Raw genomic sequence first — 15,000 nt, forward strand, 5'->3', positions numbered from 1 at the left:
TGTTTCGACTGAGGTTCACAGTAACATTCAGAGTGCGTGGTGAGGTCACAACCAGTGAACCAGCTGTACACAGCCTCACTAGCTGGCAACGTACGCACCAGCCATGTGTGCTAAGACTGGCTGTGTGTTTGGATGACAGCTCAGACTCACCGGAAACGGTTCGGTCTCTATTTTACTCTACTACTATTTTTTCCCCTTTTTTTCGTCTCTTTGTTTCTTTTTAAATGTTTGCGTCAAACTGTAATGGAATAAGTGTTTTTTAGCATCTCCGCGTAATATTGCGCTGCCTAGAATTAGCAGCGTTTCCGTCGACTCAGCACGCAGTCGGGCCGCGTCTAAAATTCGGTTTGCATTCATTCTGATCACAGGTGTCTTTTCCTTTTCCTTTCCCAGGGTTCGGGGTTAAGTGTCTGTGTCTACTAGGGGTTCAGATTTTATACCGAAGGTGCTGGGTTTTGGTAGGGCGAGGTTTAAGGTTTGGTTAAAGTTGGCTTAAAGCTGATGTATACTGCATGGTGCTGCCCCGGTCGCTGTGTTGACCTAATGAATGCATGGCTCAAACTGATGATACCTCTCCCTCTCTGTCCTCCTCCTCCTCTTCCTCCCCTTCCTCCCTCTGTACTCTGTATTACATCAGACAGCAGTGGATTGAAGGGCTGTCTATTTCTTTAGATTTGAATAATAGCCCTGTTATTAAACTTCTATTTTGCACGATATTTCATAAAACACATTATGTGCCTTGCCTTTAGTTAAAGAACAATAATACATTATGGGAAAGTGATATACTTTTCATGGTACAGCTGGTAGCACTTAAAAAAAACAACGACAAAAAAAGCTGCATGTGTGATTGCTTGACATTAACCAGTGTAGCGGGTACACAGTTTTAGGTTAAACAGCCGCAGTGGATGAACTGCGAGCTTTCCTTAGCTTCAGCAGAGGCTTACCCTCTGCCACCATCCGACTAAAGACAGCACATTTATTACAGTGGAAGAAAAAGTCTGACATTTTGGGAATTACAGTTGTTTGCCGTCGTACTCAAAGTCACATGAGAAGGACGATATCTCGTTCATCCCGCCGTCCAGTAGCGTACACACAGTATAGACATGTTAAGCTTAGCTTCGCAGAGATAAACACATCCCAACCATTACCCCTATTATCTGAACTCAAGGTCCATTTACTACCTTTGTCCACTGCGTTCAACCACATCTCACAGGTTTCATCAGCTGATTGAGGCCCAGACACACCAAGCCGACATCAGTGAACTAGAGACGATGAAGGACGACTGTTGCGTCGCCTCACGTCGCCTTTGTCTTGGTGAAAACGTTGCATTTGAACACACCGCAAAGACTACAGCCGATGGCCAGTTAGCACGTACGTTCACCGACGGCCAGTATGATAACAAGTTTTAGCCATTTTATCCCTTTCCAATGCTACTTGTACGCCTCTGTTCACGTGTCATTTTTAAGCCGCGCAACAAAACTACTCTAACGGACGAAGTTAGGTTTAGGCAACAAAACCACTTAGGTTTAAGAAATACACCATGGATGGGCTTAAAATAAGTACGGAAAATATGTACGGAAACAACGTAACAGAAGTGCGGAATATACATCACAAACATCACTAAAAAACACGTCACTAACGTAACTTCAAAATAATAATCTTTTGGACACGAACATTGGTCTCCTGGTTAAAAGTCCTGTGTTTGTTACTTTGCAGTCAGTACAGACTACATGGTGTACACACGCCACGCCAAAGTTAGAAAGGTGTTCTTATTGCACGCAAAATGACCTGCGAATTACCGTGTCATTCATACGCCATTTAGTGCAACCCAAGCCCCCAGGAAGAGCGCCGGTCGTTGATCCCAACTTTCATAGTGGCCAAACGGCGGTACTACAACTTCTGTGTCCGTCACGTGATACCATTCGGCCCAAAAAGACTTTTTCCCATAGACTTACATTGGGAAAGAGACGTCCGTAACTCAGAGGATAATCTTTTTTTAGGTAAATAAACTCCCCAGTATGAACACTCTAATAGCTCTTATTTAAAAAAATAAGTTTTTAAAGTTGTAAAACGCACTAATAGCTGAATCCAGAGTTATTTCCCTTCCTCCGTTCATGTGAGTCAGACCCAGACCGAGAGCTGGAGCGCAAGCCGTGACGACGGCGTGACGTTAGGACTCTGTGACCGAGTCATGTGACCGAGCGGACGCTACTGCGCATGTTCCATGTGCCCAAGATCCGGGTACTTTTCCAGACGGAAGTCGAGCCATTTAGGCTTCATGCTCCACTGAGCAACTTTCATAGGAATGAATGGGGCCACGCCTCCAACGCTGGATCCTGTTCTCTTTATACATCCACGGTGCAACCGGGCTGGTATCATATGACCGAAGTTCTATACTTTGATCATGTTACGAGCGAATCATCCCCCCATGACAGCTGAGCAAACTCGTGCACGAAGATAAAAAGTGGACGTTGAGTTAAGATGATTTTGGTTTTCCGAGGTCAGGAACCAACTGGACACATAGATGTGTTTGTCATCTTATTCTGAGTAAAACTAGAAAAAAGAACTGTAGCGCCCAAAATGTTGGACTGTTCCTTTAAGTGTTGATTTTTCAAAGCCATCCCCCCCCCTCAGCCATAAGCAGGTGTTGGTTGCACTCATAGAGCTGATCTGGTTCAGCAGCTCAGCTGTTTAAAGCTGACATGTTGGCTGATAGGTGTGTGTGTGTGTGTGTGTGTGTGGGCATTGACAGTGTTGCTGTGTGTGACACGGTGTTGAAAATGAACTAGACGTGTGTTGTCCCAAAATGTGGACCCCAGCGTGTTGTGAGTGAAACACTATCGTAGACCACATCACGGCTACCTTGGATCTGTAGACGGTCCTGCCTAAATGTTCACAATACAAACAAAAGCCATTTTCAGCTCTGTCACCCTGTTTTAATATCAAGTATGAAATACATGCACACACACACATTGATAGTATTTATTGCAGGGAAAAAGTATCTGATACTATATTGTGAATATTTTGTCAGGCATTTAGCCAACGATCCCATCTAATGGAAACATGTTCAACAGGTTCAGCAGCTCTCTGACTGACTGACCACTACAACACCGTCCCTTTGCCCGTACCATGACTTTGACCACGTGACCAATCATGTGACAACATACTACAAATCTGAGTTTTATATGGATGCATGCACTCGACACTATTCTTACTTAACTCGGCTTTTAGGTTATTTTTATTGAGTTGTTATTATTACGTTGCTTGTAGCATTATAGCTTTAAACACAACAGTGTGTGTGTATAAATATGTACAACATGGACTTACCAGTCATAAAAAAGGATGTATAGAATGTTGAAGTCTGTTGTGTTTGTCGCATTTTATTTTGGCTCTCTGGTGGCTGAGCCGCAGAGTAAAGGGACCCATGAAATGGGGGAAATTGTGGGTGGGCTGCTAGTGAAGTTTATCCATGTGAGGGATGATGAACGGTTGATTGTTGTGGAAGAGAGAGACAATCTTGGAAGTCACGTTAAGGTGTAGTGAACTAGAATTCATATCTCCGCTAAGGCTGCACAATGACCTATTTTAATAACAGTAGAAAAATCCAACACTGGTTCAGATTCAAGTAGGGTTGGAGCCGATGGATGTCACGCTGATAGCAACGTTTTTAGGATAATATTGGGGCTTTGAATGGGAGCTGTACAACGGGGGGTCTCTTCTGTCATAAATATTATAAGCCAAAGTGAGAAGTGCTTTGTGAATGACCACATGGTGGCGCTGTTCTTCCAGCTACATACCTGAAACTTCAATGTTATTTGTTCAGAACCAGAGCTAATAGTTCACTACTGAAGACCGAGATTCATGGATACAAGGCCAAGTAGTAATTACAAGTTAATGTTCGCGCTCCCTCTTTCAATCAAAGATATTTTGGCTGTAATAATGTCCTAAATAATATGACCATGGCGATACATCCAGAACTGTGTAACCAGCAGCACCAGGTATGAAGCTGGACCGTGGTACTCAACATGGCAGCAGGATACAGGCTATTACTGCCTGTTAGCAAATGCACAACAGGAACCTCTGGGTCCTCAGTCAGGAAACGATAAGTCACTTTTAGATTGGAGTCAGGCAGGACAGAATGAAGGACAACGAAAGTTAGTTAAAATTTAAGGGGGGGCGGGTGGACACAATAACACCAAAACCGGTTCAGTATAACAGCCGACTGTACGACCCAATTCAGCTACGCTAAACATTTAAATCACCTCTCTCACTCAAAGGAAAATAATACTGTAAGATATGCAAAGGTTATGTATGTTATACTGCAGTGGCTTTGCGGTTGTTTCCCCTCCAGCTGATGAAGTTGCACGTTGTACTTTAGGAATCGTACCACTGCTTCACATCGTCTACCAGAAGCTCTACCTGGAGTGCAAATTCTAAACCTTAAAGGGATAGTTTGGGTGTTTCTCAGTGGGGGTTGTATGAGCTACTTATCCATAGTCAGTGTATCACCTACAGGAGATGGCTGGAGAAACAGAGACATGAGTACCAGCAGGGAGGTTCCCCACCTCCAGTGGACAGTGTGGTAGAATAACGTGTGAGAAAGTAGTACACATCAGCTCAGCCTCTCATGCTCAGACATCGTGCTCTCCTCGGGGTCAAACAACGTCGTTATGCAAACGTATCACTTTCTCTGCTCTGTTCAAATATACCAGCAGGTAAACGGCATGGAAAACGGATCTCAACAAGCAGTGCCTATCATTTTACTGCTAGTTTTGTGTTATTTTCTACGCTGTGCTTTGTGCAGTGTGTGTTGTGTTCAAACACTGCATGGTCGTGTGACACACTCCAGCCCCGGGGGGTTGGTGCTCAGTACTAGCAGGGTAACAAGCCATAAAAATAACCCAAAGAGTCGAAGAACATCTAGAGGAAACTATAGAGACTGTAGATAATGTTCAGTGGAGTCGTGGTTGGTGGGGTTACGTTCAGGGACTAAAGCTGTGTCCCAGTTTCGCCTCCTTTCAGGGGGTTGCACTAGAAAAAGGCTGTCACCTTCCTGAAGCAGCTAAAAGTGCGGTGATGCCGCCTCACAAAAAAGGTTACCAAAGAGACAGAGTATGGAACAAATCGGCAACTTAATGCTAATTAATGATTAGTTAACATTTATTTCCTGAATCGCGTCGAAGCGTTAGCAGTGGCGATCCAGCGATGAGGTCCTTTATCGGTTTTATCTTTAGCTCAGCTTACTGACCTCACAGAAGACATTTTGGCATGTCACAGTTCAAACTCATTAGGTGTAACTAATGGTGCCTTCAAATGGGGTCGTGTTTACCGTGTTCACGCTAAGAGTCCATATGAACGCCCCCCCCCCCCCTTGTGGTATTCACGACCTCGTAAGTGGAACGTTTCTCAAAGAGTTCACGAGTTGTGACGTGTTCGTTGACGTTGTCAGAAATGGCGGAGGCCTTGGAAGTTCATGTTTCGGTACATAATAAGTTAATATATCTCTGCGTCTGTGGCTTCTAGACGCCGACAGTAACGTTAATATTGTCGTTGCTTAGCAGCGAGGTGTTCTCAGGACTTAACCACTTGAGCGCCAAGCATATCGTGTAAACGACTTCCCGCGTTGTAAACACAAGCTCATGAGTTTAATTTGAAGGCACCATTCTAAAATGAACAACGGCTGAATTCCATTTAGCTGCTTCAGTTTCAGGGTCCCGGTATTGTGCATGCGGCTCACTGTCTTGGCTGGGAGCCGTTGTTAATGTTCTCAATAACACTTGTGATATTCCTGCTATGACAAGTCAAAAGATCTACTGTGAAAAAAGGCCTGCTGCTGACAACATAGAACTGATCAATACATTATTAAAACACACATATTAGGAACTGTATAATACTTTGTTGCATCATGCTGAGTTGTTACGTGGAACGCATCTTTTTTTTTGGGACAGAGAGACAGGAATAAAGAGAGGAGGGGAACGACATGCAGCAAACAGGGTAGACTGGCTGCTCGGGGTATTTGCGTGGTGGATGCACTCGACTTTCGGGTTGCCCCACTTGAAATGCATCATTACTTGGTCATTAATTCACCATTAATGACCATTTTTGTCATTGTTACTTAGAAGACACCATTAGATCATGACTTGTTGCTCTGTTGAATACATATATATATAAACAGCGAAAATGTTACAGTGGAAAGACTAACGAGGACGGTTTTGAGTTTTATTTTGTTTCTGTCCAGTTTGAATGAAGTGTGTTTAAATGATAAGCGAGGTAAAATTAATGTTTCTGTCAGTGGAGTCTGATGGCTTTGAGGGGAGCATATTAATTGTATGCTTTGTACGTTAATAATAGGGCTGTCCATCAATTAAAATATATAATCGCGATTAATTGCAAATTAATCGCACATTTTTATCAGTTCAAAATGAACCTTTAAAGGGAGATTTGTCAAGTATGTAATACTCTTATCAACATGGAATTGGACAAATATGCTTGCTTTATGCAAATGTATGTACATATTTATTATTGGAAATCAATAAACAACACAAAACAATGACAGATATTGTCCAGAAACCCTCACAGGTACTGCATTTAGCATAAAACAATATGCTGAAATCATAACATGGCAAACTGCAGCCCAACAGGCAACAACAGCTGTCGTGTGTCAGTGTGCTGACTTGACTATGACTTGCCCCCAAAACTGCATGTGATTATCATAAAGTGGGCATGTCTGTAAAGGGGAGACTCGTGGGTACCCAGAGAACCCATTTACATTCACATATCTGGAGGTCAGAGGTCAAGGGACCCCTTTTGAAATGAACATGCCAGTTTTTCCTCGCCAAAATTTAGCGTATGTTAGGAGCGTTATTCAGCCTACTTCGCGACAAGCTAGTATGACCTGATACTGGTTTCATATCTATATATACATATGTATACATATGTATATATATATATAAATATGTAAAACTGAGCCCCCTATGACCTCCGAGAGATGGATTGCGTTAATGTTGGCAGTTGGCAGTTGAAGCATTAGCCCAAAGCGATGCTGAACTGTGATTGGTACTTTGGGGAAAGAAGGAAAATGGACGGTGCCTAGCTATCGTTGCTCATTTATACTAATACTTAATTCTATATTTCATATTAACTGGTAAACAATGTGTGTGTGCCAAATAACAACTCAGTATAATGCACTACATAACTTCTCCACTTCCTAACCCCTCGCCACCCCCCCACCCCCAACCGCCTTCTTCCGACACCCTTGCCCCTCGGACCACACCCATCTTCATTTTGATCTTAACTACACACCTAAAAGTAAAGTTTTTTAAACATACAGATGTTGTGATGCAATCACGGTCACAACATCTGTCCACAGAAATATAAACACCTGGCAAAGTAGTCTGACTGCTTCTGTTGGTAGTTCCCGCTACGATACAGTCGGCGTCTCCAGGACCACATGTAGCCGTGATGACTCACACACACAGACTCACAAGGTGAAAACAATAGCAGCATTTAGTTAGTGGTTATGTACTATACTGAGCCTTTGACTCAGCGTTGTTTCAACAATTTGTTAAGTATCTACCTACTGTAGGAACAAGTCCTACCATACCGATTCATTATTATCCACTTTACAATCCGTAATTGATTATTCAGGAGCTATTAGTTAACTATGCATTCATTAGCCATACAAGTTGGGAACTAGACTGGGATTTAGTCTACCTTCCGGTTTACTGTTACTACCACAACGTTATGGAGCCAGCGTGTCCCATGCAGTTGCCAGTATCCCCAGTGTTAATAAAGGATCCACTGGATGGTGTGTTAAACTTGTGTAGAAGCTGCTAAGCTGTCCTGATTATAGTTTTGCCCTGATTGGCAGGTTGAAAATCTGAAAATTCTGCTGTACTTTAATGGAAATATGCACTGTAGGATGTAGTAACTGATGGTCACTTTGTATAAAAGTACATTGTGCAGAGGTCTTTTTAAATGTGTCGAGTAACATGTGGTTATTCATTGGGGATAGGTTTTTGGTGTTAAGTTCCCTCTAGATTTGTCTTTGCTCTATGGTACAAACCAAGTGCTGTTCTGACCACTGTTAGCACTGTTAGCAGAGAATAACCAAACGATGTTTCTGGGCGACTCCTGTTAAGATGCATCATATCAGAAGAATCCTAACTGTTCTTGATTGGCGGGTTATGGTTCTGGTTAGTGTTGTAACTGAACAGTAGTACTGCTGGTGGTGACTCCTGTTTGTTAGCAGCTGCAGTCGATCACATCTGTAGCTGAATGCTGCGTGAGGAAGAACGTGAGGAAGAATCTAAACCGTTTTCATAGAGGGCTCTTTTCTATAAACTACTAATGGTATTCAACACTCCACCCTACTGCTGCTGTTGCCTGAAAAACCTTGTAACTCCAATACATGTTTTGCTGTTTCTTAATTGAACTGTATTTTTTAACGGCCCTTCAGAACCCCTTTCTGTAATTCAGACTCACAGCAGCTGGAAAAACCTCTCTTACATGTAGTTACTGAAAATCCAATTTTGTAGAGTTTTCCTGTAAACAGTGATGCCATATAGATTCCTTTCTGTATCTGCGGGTACGTTGCTTCTGCACACCGTATATACTCCTTGTGCTGAAGACAGTTTGTAACGAACGAAAGAGTTGTTTCTCAGAGAACATTTTGATGCAGTCTCATATTTTAAGGATTTTTTTTTTGTTTGTTTCTCATAACTTTTCAGATATTATAGTAAAGGACTGCTTTGCTTGCTTCCAGATATATATCCCTTACATCAGAGAGAGCATAGGCATGAACAGCTTTCATCAGTTATTGCATGACTACAGTCCACACAGACCACAGTCCTTTTCACATCAGCTGTACATCAGGACAGTATATATATATGGGATAACAACACCAACTCTTTGGTAATCAACAATATATATGACGAGTTCCCCCCAATACCTCAAAACAATAGACAGGCTTGAGGCGAAGCAGAGTCTATTATTTTCTATAGTTGAACACAAGAGAGTGCATTATCATACCTTATTACACGGCTCTGTTGAATACACCATTCTGATTGGTCAATCATGGCGTTCTACGGTCTGTTAGGCCTATTTCTTTATAGCAGACCGTTGCTATGTATAACAGATTGTTGCTGTGGGCGCAGCTCTGGAGGACCGTTTTTGTGTCAAATTATTGATATCTTAGGTAAGCAGCCGTGTAATAAGCGGGATAATGTACGGCGAGCCGGTCATTATTGTGAAATAACAACAATGACCAGCTCGCTGTACATTATCCCTTACATAGTTTGCTACACTTGTTTCATCAAAGTCATATATAATGGTAAAATGACTTAAGAATTTGACAAAAAGTGGGTTAAATCGTACTTGGATCGATTGCATAGCCACTGATTTGACTGACACAAACAGGGATCAGGAGGCCAATCATAAACTCGCAATAATACATGACTTGGTATCCCAATATAAGAAAATAATAGATGAGGTAGAGGCCAGTTGTGTTTCTAATGTTCCAGATTGGGAGTGCTGATATTATTAACCCTGGCCTGACTGTGAAAAGGGCTGCTGCTCTGGACTGGATGTAGTTTGTAGCAGCTTTAACAAGAGCTTTAAGTACTGTTTTTCCTTTGGATGTTTTTCAGCTGAAGCTTATGTCAATAATCAGCCTTTATTTGCATGATGTGAACTGTTCCTCTTCGACTGCATTTAGACAGGGACGGGAAACGATGTCAACTCCGTGGCATAGTTGCGTCTTCTCATGGCCACCTCAACTGAAGTGATGGACTGACAACTCTCTGTTCAAGGTTGGACTTTCTGTTCCTGTTTGAATGTCTCCTAGTTTGAGTGACAGCTGTCTGAACCGGTGTTTCTGACCTAATGTTATTCTGCTGTGGGGGATATTAACATCTTTGATAATATGTCATTATAACCATATTTAGCCATTGCTATCAGCGAATGCTGATGAATTCATTACTGGAAATAAGTATGTTTCCCTATGCAAAAATATACCATTAATAAACAAGCTATACCACAACTCCGCCAACAGACCTCCTGTTTGTCCATTTTATTCCTATCTGCTTACATCATGTGACTGGAGACTTGCCTGTACTCTTAGTGGGAGATCAGACAGAAAAACAGCCCTGCATTAAAACAACACGTGAGGGCTGCATCGGTGTGGCCGTGTTGTTCCAGGTACAGGTGGGAAATATGATCGAGCAAGGCCAGTTTGAGTCATAGGGTCCGTGAGTTTGAAGGTTTATGGATTATGGATGGACAAGATTTTACAACTCTGGAGAGTCAGTCGCGAGGTAAAATGTAGAAATACAGTGTTTATGTTACAAAGTAATCTACCAGAAATATACACTTCATGTATTTGATTGGACAACGCAGTGCCTTGCCGGAGGATGTCACGTTTTTGCCAGACGACCCTGCATCTCTTTGCCAGAGTCCTCTGCGTTAGCACCCGCAGCTGCACCCGCCGAGACTGGCCTCATTCAAATGAACGACTGGGCTACGTGTTTTTTTCAGGAAGAGCTAAAGGTGGCACACGTATATTCATATTGAAACCTTTTTCTTTGGTAAGAAACCCTAACCCAAGGGACATGATTCATGCATGGAAACCTTTCTGACACCAGAAGGGTTACTAATTAGTGGTCATTTGTTTTATAAGACTCAGTGATGGTGGCTTGACAACTGAGCGGGCCATGGCATCCCATTTAAACTCCCATTCAAACCAGTTGGGCCAGCCAATGTAGTTTTGCCCAGTGGTTCCCAAACTTTTTAACGTCAAGGACCCCTAAACTGACACAAATTAGATCAGATTTTGTCCCAGGGCCCCCCCATCTGATACATTCTGTCATTGTGTTACTTATGGATGGAATTATAGTGAAAACACACTAAATCACACGCAAAGTTTATGCCAATTGGGGCGAATTATTCAGTCTTTTTTCCTGAGATTTAAAGGTAAAATTAGATGTTTAACATAAAAATGCTGTTGCATTGAATTGGCATAAACTTTGTGTGAATATCTAGCATAAACTAATATTCAGCAGTTATAATAAATTGTTTTGCCCCTGCTGTCCCTTTTTTAGGATTATACATGCTGTACAGTGCCAGAAACAAGTTAAAAAAAGTAAATTTGACATAAATTGGGAGGAAACCGGAAGTGGGCAATGAAAAACGGGAGTCTTCCAGGAAAATCGGAGGCTTGGCAAGTATGCTGTTTTGGCCCATCTGCCAGATACTGGGATATGTCTGGGAGGGAAAAGGGATTCAGTTATAAAACTATGAGTGATACATTGTTGTTAATTTATAACTTACCGTGCATTAAGTCACAATATCAATGATGCTGAATTCCTTATTAAAAAATGTTGTGAACTTCAGATGGGCCCATAACTGCTTACCGCAAACTCTACACTCCCTCCCTCAACTCTCTCCCTCTCCTTCTCACTGTGGCCGCCTATCAGGATTAAACACACTGCAATAAACAGGAAACTGTCAAGCATGTTCGTATAGAGTGCAACAAATATGACGAAGAAAGAAGGGAATGCTATCAGATGATGGAAATATTACAATGGGGAATCTGCTAGGAAAGATATCTAAGAAAGTACACAATCTTCTAATTAATTACTTAAGGGCAACAGGAATAATGGAGAGAATTGAATTATTAGTATTATTATTTTATTTTATTTTAGTTAGTTATTATAATTTTTATCATTATTAATTATTTATTTTTATTTTATTTTGTTTTATTTTTATTAAAATGATTTTCCTGCCAATCTACTGCTCCACTCCTCAAGTCCAGTAGGTGGCGGTAATGCACCTTTAAGATGGTTTGCCGAACCGCCAATAAACACTAAAGAAGAAGAAGAAGATAATTCCGTTTCCGTTTCCAGGGTGATTTCAGTTGGCGGCTGAAAAGCGCCAAAATTAAAACTAGTGAATGAATAACAACTAAAGTCTGAAGGCTCCGTGTGATGGAAGACAACGTCTCTCGGTGTTGACCGCTTCTTTAACGTGTTTCAACCGGTTTACCAACGAGTCAGCTCACTACCGCAGCTACAGACCGGTCTAGTGTGAGACTCGACACCATGGAGGAGCTGTTCAGCAGAGGGTTACAGGTGACCGTGAGGTGCAGAGACTGTGAGGAGAGGTGAGACTACCTGCTCTAACATCACATAGCTAGATAACAACACACCAGGGCAGAGTGTATATGCTGGAGATAAAAGAGAGAATATGAATGTAGAGAGGAGCCTCTCAGGCTGTCGCTGGTGTAACATGTAACTCAGCGTTACTTTAACTGACGTTACATCAACAGTAATGACGTCAGATAGATACACGGCTAGCACTCAGTTAGCTAGCTCACAGCTCACTAACTAACGATAGTCAAACTCTCCGGAAATAATGAATTTGGTGTTTTTTTTATTTTCATTATTGAATACAGACGCTCAAACAAGCATGTGTAGAACATGACATGAGTTCATTACAACTCCACTGAGTGTATGACAGCTACGTGGAGGATGTTGTCATCTGCTGTAATAGTGATAAATGAGGTGATGTCTGACACTAAAGCTTGTAATGACCGACAACCATTGAATGCACCTCAGCTGCTGATGTTAGCTTCACAGACTGAGTGTGAATGAGGACAAATCCTTATTCCAACCTGTGTACTGCTGTGCTATATGACACTTAGTAAGTTCCTTATATTCATTTTTTTTTTTTTAAACAATTTCTAAATTAAAAATAGTCAGTGATTAAGGTTACATGATCCATATTTCTACTGTCTGTTACCACTGACTCAGTGTTTACTAGGGGTGGAAGAAAATATCGAAAATATGGAGTATTGCAATATTATGTTTTGTGATACTGTGTCGATTCTCAAAAACCCTGTATTGATTTCTAATTAATAGTTTACAAGCAAATATTAACTCAGTCAATACTTTATTTTATTTGCAAAGAGAAATACAAATGCAGATCCTACTATTCTGATATTCTGCATAAAAAAAGTTTGATTTTCTTTTACTTTTTCTGCTATTGCCAATACACAGTCCTAGTGTTTATGATTCTAAAGCGTTCTACATAGATTTCAGAAGTGGCAGACAAAAAAATTGTGTGGCTAGTAGAAATGTTCAGTGACCTGCCACAGTGGCACGTGAGGAAAAAACTTAATTTCAGACCCTGCTTGTATGTATAAGGTGTGCGGTAATGTACTTGCAGCTTATGAACCTGCGATACTTCAGTGAATAATAGATGGTAGTAACAGTAAGTAGCAGTATAGTGTGTATGTATATAATGTATTGAGCAGTACCCGCACTGGAAATTAGCACCAGCTGGTAAAATATGCAAGTGTCTGCTTCTCTGCTAGATTAGCTTCACTCACCAACCCAAAACACAATGGTATCTATTGAATGGCTTGTAGATGTTGGATCCAACAGCCACAGTGGCAGGTGGACCAAAAGAAAGTACATTTTCAACCCTGTGCAGTACACAGATGTATGTATAAAGAGTGACTTTGGTGGTTTTCTACCTGGACCCTATTTTCCCATCTTTTTGTGTGACTAATAGGGACAAAAATTTCTGAAAGTGGTCCAGTATTGAGGAAGGACACTGTAACCGGCAGATGCAAAACGAGCTGCGATGGCAAGTGAGCAGCGTCAATGTAACTTTATGTTCACTAAAAGTGCTTGTTTTTGCCACTGACAGGCTCAGATTGTTATTAGAAGTGTCTGACAACATTATGGAAAGTACCCAACAGAGAAATAAAACCTTTTTCTCACCTTTCTCTTGATCCGGTCTGGTTGTTATTGTGTCCAACTCCCGCTCAAGGAGAATATCCGTATACTCTGGCTCAAATAAATACGGGCGGAACATCGAATTCAAAGGCCTCCTCCACATTGTGGAAATCATCGAAATATTCAGCCATGACATTATAAATCTTTTAGATAACATTAAGCTGCGCTTTCTGTACTCCAACACAACAAGCTCTGCCTCTTTCCACCATGGATGTATTCCACTATTCCACCGTTGTTGACAGGCTACAGCACTCTCCCTCAATACCGGACCAGTTTCAGAAATTGTTGTCCCTATTAGACACAAAAACATGGGGAAATAGAGTCCAGGTTCAAAAATCACATTAATCTCATAAGCATAATCCGGGTTTTAGGGACAATATAACTGGGGGGACAGTTTGACTTGATTGTGCCAATAATATCTTCTTTTTGGCTAATATTACATATCATACATAATGAATGAAGCCAGATTGTTTATTAAATTTACCAGTTTTAACTGCTTAATTTTACAGGAAAGCAAATATCCGTGTCACCATTGTGCTTCAGTTGACAACAAGTCCAGTACACAAAAGGGTGAGTAAGAGTTTTGCATAAACAATTTAAATAGTCGTCTCTGTAGTTTTATAGTAGTCCTCGAATTGGAAGAAATAATAGCCAGCTCTTTGAGGCCTCCACCTACAGCATGTCTTCCACTTCAGTTTTCAGTGTAACCTTCATGTGTTCTTAAGACAGGCTTTCTTCCTGGCGACTTAACCTTCTGTTGTTTCTGTTTGCTTTAGGATCTTCTAGTAAGACTAACGGATGATATAGATCCATATTTTCTCTTCAACCTCTCCATATCAGAAGAAGATTTCCAAAGGTAAGGATCGGTAGAATTCTAGAAATTACAGTGCTCATTGTTTCAATTTAGGATGTCATGAACAGACTTTCTTTAACTTTCACTCATGTTTTCTTTCTTTTTTATCGTTTGTGTAGTTTAAAAGTCCAACAGGGGCTACTGATAGACTTTGCATCATTTCCTCAGAAGTTCATTGATCTGCTTAATCTGTGCTACTCTGAGCAAGAGTCCGACAATCCAAGGTACGAAGAAATGCAAACCACCACACAACATCACGCTGTTCTGCTAAATAAACCCAGCTTCACATCATATATTGATTAATATCAGTCCTAATAATTCCACTCCAATTCATTTTACTTTACATAAATG

The 15,000-nt window shown here is 41.3% G+C and overlaps 2 protein-coding genes across 6 annotated transcripts in view; both read left to right on the forward strand.

Annotated features, from left to right (window-relative positions):
- Positions 1-10,039, forward strand: part of LOC141768540 (nuclear factor 1 C-type-like) — an 83,321-nt gene extending 73,282 nt beyond the window's left edge. For all 5 annotated transcript variants that reach the window (XM_074636932.1, XM_074636930.1, XM_074636931.1 and 2 more), the window contains one exon: positions 1-10,039. This exon is cut by the window's left edge and continues 2,696 nt beyond it. The gene's annotated coding sequence lies outside the window, so the exon portion shown is untranslated.
- Positions 10,040-11,871: 1,832 nt separating this feature from the next.
- Positions 11,872-15,000, forward strand: part of sass6 (SAS-6 centriolar assembly protein) — a 20,861-nt gene continuing 17,732 nt past the window's right edge. Inside the window, exons 1-4 of the mRNA XM_074636927.1 lie at positions 11,872-12,157; positions 14,306-14,366; positions 14,573-14,652; positions 14,769-14,873. Coding sequence (XP_074493028.1) covers positions 12,096-12,157; positions 14,306-14,366; positions 14,573-14,652; positions 14,769-14,873 — 308 coding nt within the window. The 5' untranslated portion in view covers positions 11,872-12,095. The remainder of the gene's footprint in view (positions 12,158-14,305; positions 14,367-14,572; positions 14,653-14,768; positions 14,874-15,000) is intronic.

The sequence above is a fragment of the Sebastes fasciatus genome, chromosome 5 (genome assembly GCF_043250625.1).
Source record: "Sebastes fasciatus isolate fSebFas1 chromosome 5, fSebFas1.pri, whole genome shotgun sequence".
NCBI lineage: Eukaryota > Metazoa > Chordata > Actinopteri > Perciformes > Sebastidae > Sebastes > Sebastes fasciatus.